General features: G+C 41.6%; 1 protein-coding gene across 18 annotated transcripts in view; it reads right to left on the reverse strand.

Moving 5' to 3' along the window:
- Nucleotides 1-24,736, reverse strand: part of CADPS (calcium dependent secretion activator) — a 460,327-nt gene that overhangs the window by 185,910 nt on the left and 249,681 nt on the right. For all 18 annotated transcript variants that reach the window (XM_056867190.1, XM_056867189.1, XM_056867199.1 and 15 more), the window contains exons 10-12: nt 20,545-20,653; nt 18,100-18,312; nt 3,427-3,563 (exon numbers count right to left, since the gene is read on the reverse strand). In XM_056867190.1, coding sequence (XP_056723168.1) covers nt 3,427-3,563; nt 18,100-18,312; nt 20,545-20,653 — 459 coding nt within the window. The remainder of the gene's footprint in view (nt 1-3,426; nt 3,564-18,099; nt 18,313-20,544; nt 20,654-24,736) is intronic.

Genomic DNA, 24,736 nt, shown 5'->3' on the forward strand with positions numbered 1-24,736 from the left:
AGCTATTGCAAGTTGTGAAAAAGAAAAGGAGGAGAAACAATAAAATACACAGACTCGCATCTACATGACCAGTGAGAGAAGCTTTTAAAGATAAGCCCCCCCACCCACTCTTTTAGGCCACTGATGTGCCACAGCTGATTACTATAGATGTGTGCAGCCAGATGCGCCAATACAATTTCCCCCTTGTGGGTTTATTTGCAAGTCTTCCTTCAAGTCTTACTCCCCAGAAGTTGGCCCTATCCATGCATCAGCCCATACCTATCTAAGGAAAGCAGACAGTAGTATGTCATAAGCAGAGAGAAGGGCACATCACAGCAATGCTTTCAGAGCATTCAAAAATCCAGATGTCTCAAAAAAAGAAGCAGCAACTCGAAAGAGACAGGCCAGCTACATGCAATGATGAAAGGAAAAAGCAAATCCAGGTTCATTAGGGAGGGCCTACATTTTACACGTAGGTCTTTTATTCTTTTCTTACAGTAAAGTGTAAAGAAGATCAGTGCAGGAAAGAAGGGTCTCTTAATTTTAAAAAGTCTCATTGGTGAAGGGAATTTTCAGCAAGTAAAGAAGCCTTTCTCCCCTCTTGCTGCTTTTTCACTTTTCACTACCTTGTGTTAAATGAAAGTATTGTGAAAGAGTCATAGAACTACACAAGCCACTCTGATTTGGAAGAAAATTCCTCTAACCACCCCCCAAAGATAAATCATTTATTCCCTAAAAATAACTGATAAATCAATCTTGCACCGCCAGATTTCCCAATGCAAATGGAATTAGAAGGACTCCCGCTATCCTATATTTAGTTGTGATTAATAGATGAAATCAAGGCATACACATTTTTAGGAGCTCTCCGTGCTTTCCAGAAACCATTGTACGTCATGACATTCCTTGTATAAATCCTTCCTCTCCTTACTGAGGCCTCTTATGCCTGTCCCTTGATACTCTAGATTCTTACTCAGGTCCTGGGTAAGTAGGGAATGAGAGAAAGGGTATGTCTAGCTTACAGTGGCTGACACGGAAGTGCAATTCTGATCAAGTTTGAAAGGATCTGTTGCTGCCATCCGTTGCAGCTAACAAGTCCTCCAAGATGGTGACCCAACCAGATTGGGGGGAGGAACAGTGAAACATACCCCTACCCCACCACAACGTCCTGAAGATGATGGCTGGGGAGCTCACAGAAAAGCCTCACATTGCCCAGGGCAAGTAGGGTAGTGTCTATGAATCAAAGAAAAGCATATTTCAAAAGCACCACATCTACCACTAATCTTCAACAATCAGGTTCTTAGCCTCTACTCCAGACTTTGAAAATTAAATTCAGTGAAGAAAGAGATGTTTACTACATCTAGTCTGCCTTTTATGAGGAAGAAGAAGAAGAAGGAGAAGAAGAAGGGTTGGTTTTTATATGCCGAATTTCTCTACCACTTAAGGAAGAATCAAACCGGTGATTACAATCACCTTCCCCTCCCCACAACAGTCACCCTGTGATGTAGGTGGGGCTGAGAGAGCTCTAAGAGAGCAGTGACTATCCCAAGGTCACCTAGCAGTCTTCATATGTAGGAGTGGGGAAACAAATCCAGTTCACCAGATTAGAGTCTGCCGCTCAAGTGGAGGAGTGGGGAAACAAACCCGGGTCTCCAGATCAGAGTCCACTGCTCCAAACCACCGCTCTTAACCACTACACCAGGGTGGCGCAGTGGTCAGACAATTAGACTAGGACTCCCAGGGATACCTGGGTTCAAATCCCGACTCATCCATGACACTCACTGAGTGATCTTCGGCAAGTCACATTTTCTATGTCTAACTCACCTAACACAGAGAACAGAACCATGTGCTGCTTCAAGAACCTTGTAAGAAGGGCAGGGTAAAAATGTACTAAATAAATAGGAAATTGGTTAGTGTGGACAGCTCCACAGAAGTTGCCAAGGTTTAATGGCCCATGGATGTGAAATCGCCTGTATCAGCAAAACTGAAACCCACCAGACTTGCATTTATGGAAATTCCAAAACGGAAAAAAAAAATACAGATAATTTTTCTGAGACTCTAAAACAATCAATAGTTTATCCTATCAATTGTTGTTTATCTTGCATGCGATCATGCCTGTATCAATGAAGGCCTCAACATGCTAAGACCAAACCCATATGAGCTTTCTCAGCCTCTCAATATGTTTTTCAGCCACTCTCCTGCTATTGGGGTGTAAAAAACAGAAAAGCAATTTCAATGCATTTCTGTAAGATTCCATGCAGTAAAGCTGGTTTACAAATGCATCCCACACACATTCCACAATGCATAAATGCTCTTGGCCTATGTACTGTGATGGGAAGAAAATCACCAGGGTTTATTTTATAAGGAAAGAGGAGCTGGGGCTCCAATCTTGTTGCAAACAAGATTGCAAGGATGAGCATCAGCTCAAATTAAATTCTGGAAGTATACATACTCATTTTTTGTTTAATCCTTTTGTAACTAGGTTTGGATATATTTGAAGAACACATTTTTTAAATAAATGTTTTTAAAGTTTGCTTAAATTTGAAATGATCTTACCAAAAACAACGTCTATCACCATTTTTAACAAAAAGTTTGATCCTGACAACTTTTTTGTTCAGTGTCACCCAATTCTCCCCTTTATTACAGCCCCATCCATTCTGGCTTTTGTACATGATCTCCAGCATAGCCTTTTTGGTGGTCAAATGGGAATCCCGCCTTTTTTACCAGTGGAAAAATTGGTTGGATCCAACCCAAAACATCTTAATTGTAACAAAAAAAGGCAGCAAATATAATTGTCAAAATTTGGTATTCACCAATTTGCTAAAATATTTAGAGGATCTATTAAATTTTGACAAAAAAAGAGATTAATTTCAATCAAATGCAAAGTCAACGCAATGGCAGTAAGATAATCCTGTCATCACTGGAAGACACATAGTATAACAACGATTTCAAAACATGTGTACTATGTACAAAATATCTAACTATCAGGTAAGAAGTGATCTAATGTGTCACAAGTAAAGGCTCAGACTTAGCTTTTGGTTTCTTCCCATTCACGAAATTGTTACATTTAAAGGGTCTGAGGGATCTTTTCCAACAAAATATTACCAGTGGCCAGATTTTTTCAAAGCACAGTTCAAAAAGGCGTTACTAACTCAGGCTACCATAAAAGGCCATGGAGGCACCAAAATACTGCTGATGCGTGTGATTTCACTTGCATGCTAATATTACCTAAAAAAACGAAACACAGATTTCTAAGTTGTACAGAATTGCTAGGAAAGACAGTAACTTCAACACACAATGCTTCCGAAACACAAGTTCTCTTGGGCCAAATTCGGACCTGGTGTAAGCAGGCACACCTTCCACTAATGGCAGTGGCGCATCCCCCCATTTTTACCAGATCAGACTTTGGTGCCCAATATTCATATCACATAGACTAAAGAAGATACTTGCCAGACAAGAATAGGAGTCATTAAGTCTGTGGTCCAAAGTGAGGCGCTGGAGCATCTCAAAGAGTGCAGCGTGGTCAAAGTTACAGGGATTGGAAGAGATAAATTCATCCATGCCATGCTTTTGAGCTCTATCTGCATCTGTTCATTTATACATATAGAGAAAGACACAATTTAGAGAAACACGTTGCCTTAGATGCATCAAATACACACCGCAAAGCATGAGAACGAATGTGCTCCCTAGCTTCCTGCTGAATGTCAGACTCTAAGCCTCTATCAAACATATCCTTCAGCTTCCATTGTCAACTTGCAACACTTATTGATCGCTTTATTGCCTTCAGGCCAAAAATATTAGAAATGGTGCATGATCTCCTGCTCATCAAAGTGCATTAATTCGGGACTTAACAAGAGAACAAAAAGACCCAGCAGTGTTTCTCTTGGAAAAGAAACTCACCCCAAAAGCAAACTAGTATCTAGTGCCAGCTCCTATTTATTTGTTTCTAATTAATTGTAATAGATTCTGCCATTCTAAGGAAATGTGCTTCATTATATTTTTCTTAAATATTCTATATTTGGTGAAGCATTGGATTGGATTTTTGGGGAGGACCCAAATACCACCCATTATGTTTTTCTGCTCAACAGGCAGTCGTGCATATGGATTTTTTCCTCTCTTTGTGTACAGCAGATTTTAAAACTTTTCTGAAAGAACCGACAAAAACAACAACAGAAAAAAGGATGCTCCTCGACACATTGCTGGTGATAGTTTCAGGGGGTAGCTGTGTTGGTCTGCAGTAGAACAATTAGATTTGAGTCCAGTAGTACCTTAGAGACCAACATGAGTTTCAGAGTGTAAGCTTTGCTGGTGAGTTACACTGGAGTTTCAGAGACAGTCCCTAGATGATTTGTGGATACAGCACAATGCAGCAATGACCATCACAAAAATTACTTCAGGGTTCAGCTTTTTTTGGGGGGGTGTACATGTACAATGCTGCTTGATTCTATGCATTTACTCAGAGGCAAATTTCACTTAATTCAATTAAACTTCCTCTTGAGTAAGTGGACATAGCCTTGGAGCCGTAATTTCTTTTTCTTTGGTGAATTCACTCTTCTCCATTTTTAAGATGGCACCTTTTGGCAGCAGGGTTCCTAAACACTCAGCCAATCATTATCCACATTAAAGAATTTAACATATTCCTAAATTGGACAGTCTGGAGCATGGTTACAAGAGAGGTTCTTTCCACTCCCAATATGGACATTCTGTTTTAGGAGGAGCAATCAAATTAAAGGTTGCGTTCCTCTCCTTAAATTCTTTTCCACATTGACTCAAGACTTCTGCTACACGAGGTCTCACCCAAATTCTTAACAAATACAGCAGGAAAGCAGGATTTAAATCCCCATCTTGTTTACAGCTTCTCAGGGTCTTAAAAGAATTAGCAAAGCTGAAGGGCACAATAACACACTTAAATGAAGACCTATTTTTCGGGGATGGTTCTCACTTCAAAAGCACAACAAGGAATATAACACAGCAATGGAAGCTGCACTCTTCAGGAAACAATCAGCGAATTCTGCAAAAAAGGTTCCTTAAGTAGGAATCGCGGCACCTATTTACAAATTGCTTTGTGAACACCTAAATCATATATTAATGAATTAGTGGAAACCCTCCTTTAAATAAAAGAGAAATAACCTTTATATCCTGTTGCTAAAAGACACAGGTTTTCTGAATGGCTATGAGTGCAAAGTGTAAAACATGATATACTGCAATTAATTGCAATTTTTAAAAACTAAATTGGCAAGTAACATGCGTTTTCTTGACTATGCAGCTTTTTGACTGAGATTTATGGTCTGGTTCTATCCCTGTTTACTTAGAAGTAAGTCCCTCTGAATTACTATTCTTCATAAAGCACCTTGAATTTGCATGATGCTATACAAGGGTCAATATGGGCCCCGTGGTGCAGAGTGGTAAGCTACAGTACTGCAGTCCAAGCTCTACTCACGACCTGAGTTTGATCCCGACAGAAGTCGGTTTCAGTTAGCCGGCTCAAGTTGACTCAGCCTTCCATCCTTCGGAGGTCGGTAAAACGAGAACTGGGGTTCAAGTGTAGACGAGTGGGGAAGGCACTGGCAAACCACCCCATAAACAAAGTCTGCCTAGTAAACGTCGGGATGTGACATCACACCATGGGTCAGGAATGACCCGGTGCTTGCACAGGGGACCTTTACCTTTATACAAGGGTCAAGAAGATGGGTCTCTCCCACAAGGAGTTTACCATTTAAAATCTGATATTGGGGAGATATCTAAGGAAGTGGAGGGAAGTGATAAACAGGGAAGGATATGAATTCTTTCAGGTTTGGTTGGATGTACTGCTAAATAAGTCTGCACAGGATTGCATTTACTCAATTTATATAGCTTTGTCATTTTAGAAATGTATGCAACATTACTCTGGAAGAATATTTTTCCATATTTTGTTCAATGACTAATTCCCCATTTGTCTTTTATCAACACCTCTGAATTCAGAGCGGCACATCTCCAGTGTAACCTCACTATCATGAAAGATACAGATTTGTGTTGAGTTGATGACTGCCAACGGTTTCTTTTTTATTAGTTCAGGGGTGTGGGCTGTGTGTGAGTGAAGACAAAATACTTGCACATAAACCTGTCTAGTTCCCACCGATAGCCAAAAGACTTAAATAATTCCATGGCTTAACAGGAAAGGGGACAGATCTGTAAATTTACTCTTCCCCCTGAGGCACAAGATCAACCCTAACCTTGGGTTTCAAATTGCAACACACTATCAACACACCAATTGGTTGGTTTCTATCCGTTCTGACAGATCGTGCCCCATCCCTCTTCTGTCCCTTTGGGCCAAGATCGATTTGATTAATATGAATATACTACTAAAGGTTTTCCCCCCTTATCTGCTCCCTTCCAATTTCAACTTCTAGCGCCCAGATTTTTTTTTAAATAAAAAAATAGACTCACAGTTTTAACAGGCTGCATCAAGCTTTTTTATGATTTAAATAGTCAGACTGTGGCGTTCAAATTTCCCTGAGTAGACTGCAAGCTGACAAATTGGCTGGAGGCCTTCACTTGCCAGTTCTGCTCAGATATTTTCTGACTTTTTCAATTATGAGCCACTGTGCCTTGTCAATCCTGATGCTTTAATAAGGAAGCCAGGGTAGATTGGCTACATGTTTTAAGGACCCCTTCATCCTCTTTGTGGGTAGAATCCTGTGCTGCTGCCTAAATCATCGATCCTGTTTTAATAGCTTTTATAAGTGAAACGAACCTTTGGATGGCTTTTCACCGGAAAAAGCTTATACAAGACCCTTACTGCCACTCATGAGGGGAGAGGGGAATGTGGCTAGTTAGGCCTTGACAATGGGTGGAGTCGTTTTTCCCCCTTTTTGCACGGTAAAAGAAACTGAGCTTAAGAATGGGATCGACACATGCTAAGCTGACATATACCCTTCTTACAAGGCTAAAGAGCTGGACTCACTATGAATGTGCACGTGGATTCGTTCCTCAGTGATGCCTGCTATATCTAGAATGAGGCACAGCTGGGACAAATGTGGTCATTTGGGCATCACTGTCCCCGACTCTCCTGAGGTAAAAACACAGCAGCAGACTGAAGATAGGCAGTTTAACATAGCAACTTGACAGTGCCTCACACTGAGCGCCATCCAACCCCCAAGTTATCTGCCTGTCATCACATCTCTATAACTCCTTGTCCTGCTCCCGTCCTGCTACCCTGAGTCAGCTATCTGTCCCATTTCGTTGCGGTCTGATCTCTGTGCCCCGATCTACCTGTACTGCCCTGATCTGGAACCATTCTGAGATCCTCCTTTGGTTTGTGCCTGGACCCCCCATCTGAGGCCTGATTTCGACAAACAGCGCACAGTTTGATACAACAGGGGAAAGTATCCCTTCAGTCTGCAATTGGGAAGACTGGATGTCTGGCTGCTTCCTCACATTAAAAAAACAACACAAGACTTTCAGAATATGGAAAGCTAAAATGTTAGGAAGAGTTCTAAACTGTCGTTTCCCTGATATTCTGGTTTTTCTGTGTAGGGACTTGTTTCTGAGAGGATGGGGTAATTTATAAATGCTACTCTGTTGAGGCCATGCCTTGTAGGGACAGTTTTCTAATGAGATGTACTGTAGTGGTTAAGAGTTGTACACATGGTGTAGTGGTTAAGAGTGGCGGTTTGGAGTGGTGGACTCTGATCTGGAGAGCCGGGTTTGATTCCCCACTCCTCCACATGAAGCCAGCTGAGTGACCTTGGGCAAGTTACAGCTCTGTTACAGCTCTCTCAGCCCCACCTACCTCACAGGGTGTCTGTTGTGGGGAGGGGAAGGGAAGGTGATTGAAAGCCAGTTTGAGTCTCCCTTAAGTGGTAGAGAAAGTCAGCATATAAAAACCAACTCTTCTTCTATCTACAGCAAGCCTGATTCAACAACACTCACCATCCTACCACGCCATTCCATTAGATGGGAAAGTGTAAAGCCCTGGAATCAGTTCCCAGAAGCCTGTATATGCCAAAGCTTCTTGTTCTTGTTTGTGACAATATGGAGCATCTCAGAACATGTTGAACCCCTTAACAAGGCCAGTTTCTATGCAGATATCCACCACAATATGACGGCCACATGATGATAATTGTACTGTAAATTTTTGGAATATCTAGCATCTCCTTCTCCCCCCCCCCCCATCAGACACAGCTGACAAGACACATTTGGAGATGGTTTGCCATTGCCTGCCTCGGCATCACAACCCTGGTATTCCTTGGAGGTCTCCCATCCAAATACTAGCCAGGATTGGGGCTGGAAGTGTCTGACTGGCCCAAGGTCACCCAGCAATCTTCCATGGCGTGAGTGGGGATTGGAACCACTATACCACGCTGGCTCTCTTCTAGCATCTATATCAAACATTAATTAGTATCCTACATTGGAATACTGATCTTTTTTTTAAACACCCTATAAAATAAATGTATCCGCAAGCTGTTTTAGGGGTTTTGATTGGCTTCCATTTTAAGCAAGTGTTGATTTGGCTAGGGCAGAAATACAGACAGTACTTGCACTAAAAACATGTCTCCGTCTAGGAAAAGCAAAGCATGGTATCTAAATCTATTGTTCCCTCCACCCTACCTTCTGCTGAATTTAAATTACAGACCCATAGCTACATATGGAATGAATGATTCCAATGCAATCCCTGCAAATGGTATTAAAACATATTCTGTGTAGTCTGTAAAAGATTTTAACCAATTATCAAATATAATTAGGGAGTCCTATGAACTTATCAAGATGTACAAATAAATGCTAAACATCTTAAATTAATCACTGGTACTAGGCAATTATCTTGATTCTAAAATCCTGAAATCTTTTTAGGCATAACAATGTATATTTTATAGGTGTTTGTGTTGAAGTATTTGGCACATTTAGGATTTCATTGAAAGTTGTGCTGTAGGTCAAGGTAATCGGTAGTTCAAGGACAAAAGTCAGTAATAGAATGGGAACAATACTGACTCCTTTGCAGATTTTGGGTATTTCATAGTATAATGCTTCTTTCTAAATGTTCCTCTTTTTGTTGTTTCTATTTAAACATAAATGGAAACATTTTGGTTAAGATTGAAGGGGTGATTTTCAGTCTCCCCTTTTGTCTCTTCCTATTCCCCTCAAAAGCTTCCCCAAAGATTGACCGACCTACTAGAGTGGCAGTCAATTGGTGCCAAGGGGTTGCCACCACAAGGGAAAATTTACCCCCACCCAAGTGTGCATTTGCAGGTCTCCAGAGGATCTTGTTAATAGAGGGGTTAACAACTGTCATAATAATCCTCTACGGTCGTTAATGATATGTTTATGTCTGCTGGGAATGTGTGAGAAGTTGCACTGGTATAAGAAAGACAGAGTTTTGAAAATGCAGAAACAATTCGCTTCCATCTTGTAAGGCTGGTTGTAAGAGATCGCTTTTGGTATGAACTCTACTGACCAAAGTAGATAAAAATATCTGAATTCTTTCCCTTTTCTTCTTCTTACCAGTTTCTTGTAATTTAGAGACATTTTGATGAAGCCTCACAAAGGGGTGCAAAATGTCAGAACCTCCCTGTTAAAAAAGGCTACAGCATGATAATTCCTCCATTTGATTCGAGATTTAATGATTTTACAAGAGAAAACAGTTAGCTATGTTTTAGCTCAAAAAGAAAATGAGCATCAGCGTACATTTTTAGAACAGATTTGTTTATTTAAAAAACCCCCACAACAACCCACCACCACCAACTATCCAATTGTAAATTAAAAGGTGACTTTGTATTTTATTCATCTGGAAAATGTGTACTTGTCATATCTGCTTGACGTTACATGGATGAAGTTATGGTTTGGACAGTAACAAACAATGACACTAGTCAACCTCATCAGTAGACATGAAATAAAGGAATGACAATGATTGATGGCAGCTATTCATTTACAGATATTTCCAGAAGATTCTTTATTGGCACAGTCAGGCTAGCATGGCAAGTTCCCCCCCCCCCCTTCTATCTTAACTCTTCTTCAGCTCTGCACAACAGTGGATAAGAGGGCAAAAGGGACTGCAGGCTATACCGAGCCTCTTGTACACATAGTCGACTGCATGCTTGGAAGCACTGCTGCGCTTCTTTGTGACCTCCTAAGGTTTAAGTTGAGCAGATACACCGAAAATATCTACTTGTTAAGAAAACAGCACAGCAAAGTGTCTAACGAGAACAAGCACACACTAGGCTTTTGAGGGAGAGGGGGGGAAACCCCTCAGCAGCATATTGCATGGGTCTAAAGCCTGCCTCATTGGTTATGCTGGCATTTCGTGCAAAATCTAATTATAGGAATATTGCAGTCTCACTTGCCGTTTAAGAATGTGCCATGATCTTGCCTCTGGTCTGAAGCCAGCCTGATCAATTAATACAGGACTATGCACCTGAGAAAACTTTCACACAGGACTAAACCCTGCTTTGGCATTAGTTCAATTATTTGCTATAAAACTGACCATGCTTTACATCATTTCATCCCCTATGACAGAAACGAACATCTTTCTTTAATTCTTTTTAAGCATTTCTCTTCAATAATGTGTTTCAACTGTAAATCACTAAATATATTGAAACAAGAATAGTATTTAATCTTCAGTGGGTAAGAGTTTAACGATATCTAAAGAAAGTAAACGGTCCAGTGAATAAATAGTTTTTTTTTAGAAAAACAAAAAAAGTATGCCATTTACCACATTTTGATACATTTTGATTTAACTGATTGGGAGAAATATGTTTTGCATTTCTATTAAAAGCCCCAGACAGTGATTTACAGTATATTTTAAAGGCCATGCAAAAAGATGTGAAAACTGAATTTGTATTTCAATACTGCATTCCTGTAATGTAGCATGTGCAAGTTGACAATACAAGAAAACAGAGCAGTATTCTCATGAGAGATAAATATAGACTGAAGCAACTAAAAGCAGACAATTGTTGAAAAGAAAACTAAGATAAGCAATGCATTCTAATGCAAGATACAAATAATGCTGTCAGACCAGAATTCATTCAGTCTTTCTTTTTTCTTTAAAAAAGAAACAAAATTCAGATTTTCTACCAAAAACTATGATCTACTGTCAATCTGATCCTCTTCAGACCTCCCCCACCAACATAAAAAAAACCTAAAAAAAAAAATCGAATAAAAGGATTAAAAGAATTAAAAAAATGCTAGAAGTGGTGAAGAAATTCTGCCTGGTATCCAGGGTATGGAAGGAAAGAAAAAAAAAAAAGGAAAAAAGGAGTATTATCTCATGGTCAGGAGGTATGAATCCACCTGCTCCATCATTTATTGCATTCAGAATACTCCAGACACATAGTTGCCAGCTCTCATGACCAGTAATAGCTCCGATTCCCTCTTAAGTAAAGGTGCACTCACCATGTGTTTGAGGAACAGCTTTTTAAACATGAACAAAAAATTAGTACAGCAGAGCATTACTTTAAGAATTAACATGGAGGGGAAAATATTCTTTTATTAGAAAGGATCCAGCTTGTCCTTCTTTTAAAACTCAATATTTTACAGGGGGGAAAGTAAACAATAGGCAATCTAAAAGCGTTAGTTATCTTACATTTTTTTTAAAAGTTCGCTCTACAATGAGAGAATTGTATTTGAGATCATATGCCAAACATTCATTTTTAATGGATTTTCTTGGCGGTGGCACTGGTGGAAGGTGAGGATGGGATAAAGAAACCCTATTGTGATGAACTTACTGTATCTATTCACTATATGGTACATATGTAGATATATATGTACATATTATATATATGTATATACAGAGACCAAAAAAACTTCTACCCAAATTATTACCACCCCAAAACCCACATTTGGCTTATAGATATTTGGAAGCTGCCAACCGATAAGGGTTCATGCTTTCACCCACTGGGAATAGTTTATTATTATTGTTAACGTTTCCCCTTTAACATATTGTACCTTCTCTCATTGGACTTACTACCCTACCTTTCTATTCTTGGGCATGTCCAGGGTTAACACCATTCTGCTGGTGCACTATACCATGCTATTCATTGAAAGGGGGAAAAAAAACAAAAAAGCCAAAAAGAAAAACGGTAGATTGGCAAAGTGCAGAATGATCTATTGTCAGGCATTAAAGCAGTCAAAAGTAGATGTCAATTCCATGAAAGAAGAGAAAGGTAATAGTTACAGTCTCATTGTGATGTTAATTCATATTTACAACCTTGGGATGAAAAAAAAATAGGCAATGTTAATGGTTGGCTTTTACTAAGAGGATCAGTTGATGCCAATATGAAAGCCAGGGGAGAGAAGGCAATTATGCAAACACCACATGCATCCTAATTTCAGTATGGAAGCTTACATTTCAAAACCTAAATTCAGGAAAAGAATATGGAAAGTTTTTACTACAAAATCTAAACATGAGAAAGATTTAAGAGGAGGGGGGAAAAAGCACATGGCATGTGTCAGATAATCGACTCTGATTATCTGAGCTGTGCTAGCTACAGGGAAGCACTTACCCATGAGTCCAGCTAGAAGTTAGCAGGGTAAGAAGGAACAAACCAGAATAACATAAAGACTAGCAACAAGGCTTAGGAAAGCAGACAGGAGTTCTAACCTAGCAGCTCAAGTACTTGGGTTCAAGCAAAGAATGGAACAAAAATCAGAAAATTAAACAGAAAGGAGGAAAAAAACTTTAAAATAATATAGGAACAAACAACAACACTTAACAGCTGAAAATTTCTAATGATGCTCAATAAAAACCTATCCATATTGATATATATAATATATATATAAAGGGTGAAACAAAGAATCACAACTTCTCAAAAGGAACAGCCAAATCTTTTTGCACATGATATGATCAACATCATTAAACAAAAACAACAATTCAAAATAAATTGAAATGAAGTAGGAAAAACAAAAGGAAAACCACGAGTGATATGTGAAACAATTACTGAACAATCTTTCATGTTTAAAAGAAATTTTTAAAAAAGTTTTTAAAAAATGAAATCTGTGGCATTGTGTTTGTGTGTGTGTATGCGAGTGTGCATTTTGGTTAGTAAACCAGTAATACAGAATGGACAGAAATTAATACCCCCAGACAGGCGGCCATTTCATAAAACCTAAATATATAGTCAAAGGGTGTTGTGCATCCTTTTAGCAGTGAAGAGCAAATGGCTTTGGGATTTTTGTTTTCCTTTTGCAGAGAGCATATACAAGATAAAACTTCTAAATTAGTTACTTTAGAAAAGCAAAAAAGAACAAAAAAAAGTACCAGTCACCCATAAAAAAGGGATTGTAAAACTTTATAAAACGGATGAATAGCAGGATCTCTTGTTTTCTGCACTGAAAATACACTCCATTTTTTTAAATAAAAAAGAGCTATCTGTTTCATTTAAAGTTGGAAGCCAGCTAACAAATGGGAAGTCAGTCGTCGCATAAAGCTTACATTTGCTAAGTCGAATTAGGTGGGAACCAAATGAATTCAGTATTATTCCCAAGTTTCCCAACTGTAAAATGTGTTGTTCTCAAGTTTCTGTTTTACAGACAGCTTAATCGTAAGACCGGAGTGTGTCCCCCCCCCCTTTAATTGGTAACACACAGCAGTTCTGCCATCTTTAGGCAATTTATGTTATCCACGGAAGTATTAACAAAATTTTCAGACTAATAAAAACTGCTTCTAATGTGTATTCTCTTTTCAAGCCTTTCATGAACTGAGAACTACGGCCTACCGTGAGGAAGAAAACGTAAACAAAAAATATGCAAGCTAAATGCACAAGAACTAAAGCATTTCACAACACTTCTTACCTCTCGCAGGCAAATAAGAAAAAAAAAGCCTTTTAAAATGCAATACTTGATTTATATTGGAACTGAATGAGTTGCTTTATTGAACTGCAATAACCGACAGTCATCACCATGTGTGCATAAAAAGGACTCATTTTTGGTAATCTAAGTGCATACATGACTTTATTGCACATGGATATATTTAAAAAAAGAACTCGGTATTCTGACACAGGAGTAAATACAAATATGCAGGCATTAAGAAGCATGAACCTTCACAGCCCGAGCTTACTCGGATTCTGGTGAGCACAAAAAGCAGCAGAGATGCATGGATTTAGGCAACAAGGCCTGTGCACATTAAGGATTTGCAAGAGTTCAGTACATTCCATCCTTGTGCCCTCCATCTCAAGATTAGTAAATGAAGTTGATCGCATTTTACCTCTTAGTAGTTTTTCACTTACCAGATTATCGGTTACCTCTAGCATCCTCTAGTGGTAGGTTTGCAGCTACCTCTAGCCATTCAAGTTACCAATTAGTAACTTGCACTTGATCGTGTCATCAAAATTCTGCATTCTTTAACCCTCTCGATGTTTTGCTATGACTGTTGTACAAAGTACGAGTTTTGCTATGAATGTTGTAGGAAGTACGAGTTTTGCTATGACTGTTGTAGGAAGTACGAGTAAGTACTTGTTAATTTCTATCACTTTCTAAGACAACAAAGAGGAAGCCAGAAGACATGGGAATGCATAAAGAGGTTGCCTCCATCTTCCCTCTCCTATTGTCACAGCTTGTGACACTCATTTAGAGAGAGGTTTCTGGAATGGAATCCCATTCTGGATATCCTGTGTGCCACTACATCAACATAAGAGATGTGGAGAAGTCCACTTCAGTTTCTACCATTCTTCCAGCTCCCTTTCTTATGTCTCTCTCTCTCTGTGTGTATGTGCCATCAAGTCACAGCCAACTCATGGTGACCCCGTATGGTTTTCAAGGCAAGAGACATTCAGAGCCAGCGTGGTGTAGTGGTTAAGAGTGGCGGACTCTAATCTGGAGAACCAGCAGCTCATTCCTGAGCCTTGTGGCTGCCGAAGACAACATAGTAGAGGTACTGCTGTAGCGCCTCTAAAGAGGTTCCCTGGCGCAGCAACACTGTTGCTGGAAGGGGCATTCCTGGGCTGGAGGGGCTTTGGAAGCTGACTACAATCAGCTCAGCCCCCAAGAACGGCCCACGCCGGCACCACATATCTCTTCTGGGATTTAGGTCCCAGAGAGACTGCGGCATCAGAAGGGTGGTGTGCAGCTCTGCGGCTCTGACAGAACTGCCCCTGCCACCAGCATAAGTATCTCTTATTCCATGAACTCCAGGGAACTTTCAGTCCCCCACATCAGGAATGCACTACAGGTTTGATTTCTCGCTCCTCCACATGAGCAGCACACTGTAATCCGGACAACCAGACTGAATTCCCCATCCCTCCACATGCAGCCTGCTGGGTGATCTTAGGCTAGTTACAGTTCTCTCAGAACTCTCTCAGCTTCACCTACCTCACAAGGTGCCTTTTTTGGGGGGGGAGGGGGGAGGAACTTGTAAGCTGCTTTGAGACTCCTTTTGGTAGAGAAAAGTGGAGTATAAAAACCAACTCTTCGTCTTCAGAAGTGGTTTGCCATTGCCTGCCTCTGCATGGGCTGAGAGAGTTCTGAGAGAACTGTGACTGGCCCAAGGGCACTCAGCAGGTTTCATGTGAAGAATAGAACCTGATTCTCCAGATTCGAGTCCTGCCATTCTTAACCATTACACCATGCTGGCTCTCTCTTTCTATGTCTAGAAAGAAGGAATTAGGTTGCCAAGCCAGGAAGCGAAAAGAAAATTTGCCAATGAACTCATATCCCACAATGTATACCTTATTCCTCTTAATGAGTATCACCAGCCTTTGGGAAAGTGGATGCTGAGCATACAGTTCCAGTATTATTTTGGTAGAATCTAGTGCCCCAGATCATTAGGCAGTTACCACATGTTCTATCCACTCAGAGGTACTGCATAATATGCACGTAAGCCAAGTGTAGGGTTACCAGGTGGAAGAAAAATAAAATTAAAAAAAGGCTGTCTGCTGACAGCGTAACATCACTTCTGGAAAAAGACAGAAGTGACATCATGCCTCTTTATGAATTGGCTTACCATAGACTAGTTTTGGTCAATTACTAGAGAGGCATGACATCATGTCTGGGTTTTCCTAGTCTTGGAACAGCTCCTTCAGCACTGACAAAGCATGGAGAGGACGCCCAACGGTTCCATAGTGTCTTAGAATAAACAGTTCAGAAATATATGCTGCTACTTACCTGACCTATGTCACATGAGTGTCATATGATTTGAAGCATGCACATAGGCTCCTCCTAATCATTTTTTCTTTATTTGTGCCTAAAGAATAGGAGTTGGCGGGGGGGGGGGGGGGTGAGAGCCAGAGTGCAGCATGCCATTACAAGGCCCAAATGCTGAAGCATTTCAGTCAGTCAAACTGCCACTTAAATCAATGAAAGTTCTCCCTGTGTGATGTATTTGGATAGCAGAAGGGGAAAAAATGAAATGAAAACCCTTCAAGCAAACCTGCACCATGCCATGTTTTCATCCATATTGAAATGAAAATCAAGCCTTGCTGGGCAATAATAATGGAATGCTAAGAGTCCAAGCTATGCAAGCATGTGAAAAAAAAGATATCATCTCCCTCTCAAATACTATACATTTTGATAGATATACTCTGGGGCAATTGGGAAAATAAAATAAAGTCCATAAACTTGGATATACAGGGTTGCCAGCTTCGGGCTGGGAAATACCTGGAGATTTTGGGGGTGGAGTCTGAGGAGAGTAGGGTTCGGAGAGGGGAGGAACTTCAATGCCATAGAAGCCAATGGCCAAAACGGCTGTTTTTGCCAGGTGAACAGATCTCTATTGCAATAGCGGATGATCTCCAGCCGCCACCTGGAGGTTGGCAACCATATGGATATCTCATCTCAGGCCACCTAAGGCCTTGGGAGGGGTCACATATAAATCCAATAACTAACTAAATGGCACAGAGCAACGCACAGCTAAAGCTGAAAACGTTAATGAAACTTTAAATACATGAAAGGCCATATTTTAACTTACGGCCCATTCCTGAGCTGAAAGGGTGAAAGTCCATAGGAGGTGAGGAAGGGCATATGCTGGCATCCGAGCACCCTGCACCAGCACCCGTGCCACTTACACCGCCCATAGTGGTACAGAAACTGGCGTTGGGGCGCACATGCCATCCTCCTGGTGCTGCTGTGACAGCGAAGCCCAGGGACGCTGGCACAGCCTCACACTGGCGACCTGATGGCGGACTTCTGTGCGCCGTTCTCCCGGTGGGTGTTCTGGGTCCGGTCCAGGGAAGGAACCACCTTTAGGCAGCCTCCTGAACCCTTTCAGGCCAGGAACGCCTCCTTTGCCCTTACATCGAGATACACCACCTTTTTAGGTGGCGTATCCCCGTGGAACCCAATGGAGCAGTTCTACAGGGCTCAAAGGTAAAGGCAGGATTTTGCCTTCTTTGTGGTGGGGGACAGAATCCTCCTTTGGAGGCAATACAGTGGTGCTGCCTCCAGCCACCAGCGCAGCCTGTTCCCTCAAGAATGGGCTGTTAGGGTGATGGCTGTTGGTGGGCAGAGGTAATAGTTTCTTCTACATACACCTGTCACCAGGAACTTGATCTACCGATTAAGGGAAAACAGTTAAATAATAGTTCAAGCCCTTGTGGCCTACAGCTAATTTCAAGGGCACAGTAGGAGCACCTGAATTTCTGCATTTTCTTTACATTTGCTTATTATAAAAGCAATGAGGGCAGCTCATTGTAAAACTACGCACCCATCCTCTTCTCCTGTGGAGCAAGCTGGCAGTCTGTGCTCCCTTGGATTAAAGCAACAATATTTACCAGACCATAGCTTAGCCCTGCATTGCAGTGCATGATAGCCGTAATAGTTTTCTATGGGATTGAACACAGCTCTTCTATTTCCTTTTCCCAGAAGAAGCAAAAAACGGAAAGGAGGAATGAGGCGGGACAACAGTGTGTAGATGGGCATATCATTACATAAAGTGTTAGTACATCCTTCTGAAAATACTCGTACCCTACTGAAATTTCTTCTCTGCATTAATTTCCATCAAGTATTGCATTTTATACTTTCCCGACAGCTTCCCCAAAGGATTCATTTCTCAATTTACTGGGGAAAAAAATCATTCAGAATCCTCAAATGTAAAAGTACACCAATGGAAAAGGGTTGTTTTTTTTTGGGGGGGGAAGGTTCATTTCCCCTTGCGTATGAATATCTACGCTGAAACAAACTTTTGGACAAAATTTTCTGCTTCTAAGAATATGATTTACTTACAAAATTGAGAGATGGGGGCATCTAGCTGTGGTACGTTTCCTCCTTTAGCATTAAGCTTCTGAACTTGAGTGGGTGGCACAGGTTTGTGGGACTGCCCAGTAGCTCGGTACATGGCTTGGACCCATAGGATACGATCCTGTTCATCGTCACTTGCAAAAATCACAGTGTCTCCTTCTTTCACTGCGTTGAAAAATGATCTGCCACCCTCTAAACCTGAATAAAAAAATGATAGTCATTGGAAGAGCAACATGTACAGACACGGTATTCATGGCTGAGATCTACAGGTGAGACAAAATTTCAAAAGCTTGCTTGATCAATTTGAATAAATCAACTTCATTTTTTTACATATCCTTATGAGAAACTGATCATGGAGTCTTTTGTGCCATTTCCTGTTTCCTTGGGTCAACCTTTTCCTGTTAAAAAAGTATGCATTTGTTCAACATGAATGATTTGTATTTCCATTGCATATAAATCATGTATGACAACATACAGAACCAAAAAGAAATGAAGAGGGCCATGTGAGCTCTCTCTGCTATTTAGATTAGGGGTGTCAAACATACGGCCCGGGGGCTGGATGCGGCCCCTTGAGAGCTCTTATCTGGCCCGCGAGCCAGTCGAGTTAGCCAGCCCCCCCCCACTCCCAATCTGGTCCTCGTAACAAATGAGTTGCAACACCCCTGATTTAGAGCCTATGAAGCAGGCAGACTTCTGTTTGTGCCAGGGTGTTTTTCCACTTCCTCTTTCCTGAGGCTGGAACAGGGCTCTATATAAGTTGTTTAGTTTTATTTGTATTAAATTTATTATACATCATTTACAGGATTACTTGTATCAATATTAGTAAATGGCCTTTATTCATCAAGAAATGCAGCTAGGATGTTAAATACAAAAAATCACCTTCTAACAAAATGTGCAATGACTCTTATTGAAGAGTAATAACATGGTTTGTAGAGCTCTTGCTACAAATATCTTTGCAGTTTGGTTGCTTGATGGGATGCTGAAGAGTCAGGGTTCCTCTGTCCGCACATCCCTGATTTTCTGGGTGAGATCAATCTGGCTCCAAGCCCCGGCCTGTCGAACTACGAACAACCCTGGCTCCTCTTAGCCAAGCATCTGCTAGTGTTCAAGTGAGGTGTTCTATGTCCTGTCCTCTAAATTGTAAGGTCTTTGGGTCAAGGCTAATGGCACCTCTCAAGGGGTTCGTGTCCCAACCCTATCAAGGCCCCATAGACAGGGTTACCAGGTCGCTCCTTGCCACTGGCAAGAGCTTTGTGGGGTGTGTGGCTGGCACCTGTGATCAGGCCCATGACCATCACAGCACAGATACTCTAGCAATCCAATCAAGCCCCCCCCCCGCTAGCCCTCTTCTGCCCGCTGACTGGCTGAGGGCCAGCGGGCAGCCCAGTGGATGGGATTTTGCCTGCCCCCACTGGGCAGTTGGCGATCCTAACCATAGCCCAGCTTTCTGGTCTGAGTTTCACCTCTTCAGCCTATTAACTGCTGCTTCAGGGTGCTTGCTGAAGCTTTATCCATACCACTTAACCATCCTTACTGCACTGCTCCCACCCAAGGGATGAAACAGCTTGGTCCTGCCCCATCCCTCCTGCCCAAGACCCCCTTACAAGTATGACTGCCTCAGCCCTTCTTTAAGAAGTAAGAAGGTACCACTGCTACAGTTGCCAGGTCCCTCTTCACCACTGGTGGGAGGTTTTTGGGGCAGAGCCTGAGGAGGGGGTTGGGGGTTGGGAAGGAACTTCAATGCCATAGAGTTTGATTGCCAAAGCAGCCATTTTCTCCAGGTGAACTGATTTATATCAGCTGGAGATCAGTTGTAATAGCAAGAGATCTCCAGCTAGTACCTGGAAGTTGGCAACCCTAACCACTGCCCAATTGGGAAAGAATGCTATTTTGCCAGAAACCCCAAAGCAGGAGATGAGCCATTGCTGCTAGAGAGAAGCTTGGTTTCCTTCCTTATTTCTCTCAAGGCACAACATTCCTGCTGCCCAACATTCAGAGATTGCCCATCAGTTCAAAGCTGGAAGAAAGAACTGTGCCACTTCGCTTTTCTCAGGCTCAGTGATCTCATATTAGGGAGAATGGGCTGTCAGTCCAATAAAATAAATAATAAATAAACAGCTGTGGAGGGGAAAAAATGTCCCACCCACTTCAGCAGTCGAGCAATCATCCATGGCTACGATTCAGAGATTGTTATGAATGAGAAGGCCTAGCCGGTTTTATTAATTACGCGAAAGTATGCTGCACTGAAATCAATAGGAGTTATCACATAATATGGCTGGCACCAGAAGACTCACTAGGATACCATTTAAGAAGAAACCCTCCTGAAGCATCTATAAAATCAGAGCTCTGCATCACAGCGCATAGGGAAAGCATGCAGCTGTAATTAGGCAGCCTGTAACTGTTTGACAAACAAACAGCTCTCTTGTCTACCTGGCTGTGGGTCCGTGTAGTCCACAGTGTATCCGTCAAGTTGCAGCAGCTCTTGAGGCTCAGCTTTTTTCTCTCGGTAACTGCACATCGCAAATGTATACTGGCTAACCTGCAGAAAATCATAAAAGCTTAGCATCAGGCGACGAGTGTAGACAGTTCTGAAGTGGCGGCACTCGCAAAGAGTTGTACAGTCGCATTTCATCTCATCTGAAAAGCTAACGCACATGAAATCTCTCCGCTGTCAAAATCTGGGATCCCATCCAATCTGTTTTCTGCAACGCAGTTGCACAGATTTCTGTCCCGTGGACGGAGACTTAAGGGCACAAAAGCAATGTAGTGCTGGAGCCTCTTGATTGGCAAATACTCCTTGAAAGGTTCTCTGATGCAAAGAAGCCTTCAGATGGAGGGCTTTTAGAGACAGGGATGGAAAGCGGGAAGCCAACTGATCAGGTAGGTACAGGCTAATAATGCAAGCAGCCTGTGGCCGAGAGCCGCCTATGAACAATTTAAGAAACGAGTGTTCTAAGAAAGTCACTTTACACGTCATGTTTTTCAAGGATATATACTGAAGACTATTTTTTTTAAAACTGCATAACATAAAATGTAAGGTGTGAATAATCTGAAAACACAGCCTTTTCAGAAAGGTAGGATTCACTCCACCTTACTGTTGGCAGCAGAGGATAGGACTCACAATAATGGGTGAAATTGCAGGAGGAAAGGTACCGGCTGGATATGAGGAAAAACCGGCTGGATATGAGGTGGTGAGCTCCCCCTCACAGGCAGTCTTTAAGCAGAGGCTGGACAAGCACTTGTCAGGGATGCTCTAGGCTGATCCTGCATTAAGCAGGGTGTTGGACTAGATGGCCTGTATGGCCCCTCCCAACTCTATGATTCTGTTGAGTGTATAATTAATCGCCAAACTGAGTTTGTTACTCTGTCATGTATGGAATGCCCTGAGTATCCTGAAATAGGTCCATTTCATTAAACAGCTGATCTGCAAAGTGTCAGTATTCTTGCCATGCTCTGGATTAAAATATTCATATCTGTGTGCCCTTACAGGTCCACAAAAAAACTAGTGATGGTCCATGGGCACTTGGTACTCGTGGCTTTAATGACATCACCAGAACTGTTGCTGACGCGGAGCAGAACGTTGCTTTCTGTGCATGGCATGCCATTATGCAAAAGAAGAGCAGTGCCTCCCCACAGAATAATAAAAATAGAACAGGTACAGGAGACAAGTAGTGTATTCCAATGTGTAGATCCCAACACATTTTGAATCATCAGCTCTTCAGTTAGCGGGATGTAAGATAGTTTTGTCAACTTATAGAATCATAGAGTTGGAAGGGACCACCAGGGTCATCTAGTCCAACTCCCTGCACAATGCAGGAAATTCACAACTTCCTCCCCCCACACCCCCCAGTGATCCCTACTCCATGCCCATAAGATGGCCAAGATGCCCTCCCTCTCATGAACTTCCTCCCTCTCATGAACTTGATCCACAAAGAACCACTACAAATGAGGTCAGTGATTATTGTAAGAGCTTGCTGGTAGCCGCTCTTTATAGGCATAGTCTTTCTGTTCTGCATTTGTCAGATTTTTGTTCCCCCCCCCTAACTTCCAGAGAACAGTCAGAGTATATCCACACATTACGTCCTTCCCCCAGGTCCATGCAATCCATATGTGCTTGTGAGTTCCTCACTGGGAACTCTGTTCTCAGGCACATGAGGCTGATTCAGATGGGGACCATCACATGCAAGGAGAAGGGACTACAGCCATCTCCCCAACCTGTGGGGTGCTAGTAGCTTTCCCACGAGATCCAGGTGTAGTGATGCAGTGTATTTGCCCAGTGGGGCAAATGGGGCTCCCCAGGGCTGTTTCAGGCCAGGAAAACAACTTTGAGAGAGCATTAGGACCCTCTTTCCATATACCCTAGTGTTTATTTGTTTGATTTTTTAATCCACCCTTTCCCAACCAAGGTCGGGCTCAAGGAGGCTTACATCAATTAAAATACAGCATCTCGTCATAAATAAACATCCTTAAAATTAACATACATTAATAATTAAGCAACTAAACCGAAGAATCCAATGACATCTTTAAAATTGATTCTGGTGGTGTCTTAGCCAGGTGGAAAGAAGAAGAAGAATTGGTTTTTATATGCCGACTTTCTCTACCACTTAAGGGAGACTCAAACCGGCTTACAATCACCTTTCCCTTCCCCTCCCCACAACAGACACCCTGTGAGATAGGTGGGGCTGAGAAAGCTCTAACAGAACTGTAACTTGCCCAAGGTCACGCCGCTGGCTTTGTGTGGAGGAGCAGGGAAACAAATCCAGTTCACCAGATTAGCCTCCATCAGTCATGTGGAGGAGTGGGGAATCAAACCTGGTTCTCCAGATCAGAGTCCACTGCTCCAAACCACCACTCTTAACCATTACACCACGCTAGCAAGGGGGAAAGGTTCTGATTGTTCCTGGGCTCATATATGGGAGATCGTCCTTCATAGGCAATAAACACGTCCATCTTTTATATCCTTTGTCTAACTAAATTCCATTCGGTTGCCTACACAGGGCATCCAAGACAAGGCAGGTTCAGGTGGATCTTTATTGGAATAGCATGGCAAGAGATTTTTGTTTCTTTACTAACAATGGAAATTATTTCTAACATTCCCTTCTGCCATATTTTACAGAGAGTTTTTAAGTCTCTGCACTGGTTTCGGGTTGATTTTTTTTTTAAATTGTTTTTTAAAATGAGAGCTCTCTTGCTTTGAAAACTCTTATCATTCACTCAGGCAACGCCAGAGTGACACACTGTCAGAAACAATGTGAGCTAAATTGCCAGTCGTATTAAAGCAATCTTAAAACCTCATGGATCTGTGCAGCTGTTGTCATTGGTCCTGTAAATGGCAGTTCTTGCTCCTCTGAGTTACCATCGATCTGCACGCCATGACACATTCAATGTCAAATTCTTGATGGCGGCCTTTTTATTGGCTGCAGGGGGCTCCGGCATCGCCTTTAGGTGCCTATCAGGCTGCATCAAGGCCCAGCTTGAATATAACATTTTAAAAATCGGGATGGTCTAGAAGTCTGTTCCAAAGCAAAGGATTCTCCTGTGCTCTAGGCTAGGAACTCACAGGGAAATTTACTGTCAAATGATTTCAAAATGACTTTGTTAAGGTTGTGTCACATTCCGGATTCCTTACATAATTATATTGGTTTAGACGTTTCTTTGACCTCTGGGGGGAAAAAAAACTTTGACTTCTGATGGTTTCTTAAAACTCTTGTATCAATGGATTGTGTTTGTCATTTTGGAGGAATAACGAGAAGGATGGAGGAAATCCCCTCAGACACATGTAGTCTGACTGTATGCAAGTAACTGCCAGCCGTACTAGAAAAAGAGCTACGAAGCTTCCCTTCAAATTACACAAAAACTGCTTCTATGAGCAGAAATGCATGTGAAATATATACATTCATGTTCTTGATACTATGGAGAATAAAATACACTGTATTTGAAATGGATGGGTTGAAAGATTTTTCAAGCAAGCCAAGATAATTCAATGATATACTGCCCCCCGCTGGCTTCCAATAAGTATTACTAGTTGCTTGCAAACCCACCCGCATAACTTTCTAATTTTGCTTACCATTTTCACCATTCTGCCACGCCTTCTTTTTATGTTAAAAAAACCCACCCAAGGAAGGAGAAGAACTCATTTTTATCCGTCTTCCATCAGAATTCTTATAATGTATCTGAAAGCCCCTATTCACCTCTTGCATTGACAAATGCATTGTTGTCAATTTATGTCTCCTAGATTCATTACATGTTCATTTAGAAAAAAATCCAAGAAGTTTAGCAGTTACAGGGTTCTACTGATATGTCACATCAATGAAAAATAAAAACAAAAACCAGTTATTCCAAAGCCAGTTGGAAATATTATCCTTTCTACACAGTTCTAAGCAAATATCCTAGTCAGAACTTAGTTTGGGTTGAGTTTAAGCAGGATATAGAAAAGCTGAAATGTGTCCAGAGGAAGGCAACAAAGATGGTAAATGGGTCTGGAGACCAAGTCCTATGAGGAAAGGTTGAAGGAGCTCAGTATTTTTGGCCTGGAGAGGAGATGACTGAGAGATGATATGATCACCATCTTCAAGTACTTGTAAGGCTGTCCTATAGAGCATGGTGCAAAGTTGTTTTCTGT

Source organism: Euleptes europaea, chromosome 1 (assembly GCF_029931775.1).
Source record: "Euleptes europaea isolate rEulEur1 chromosome 1, rEulEur1.hap1, whole genome shotgun sequence".
Lineage (NCBI taxonomy): Eukaryota > Metazoa > Chordata > Lepidosauria > Squamata > Sphaerodactylidae > Euleptes > Euleptes europaea.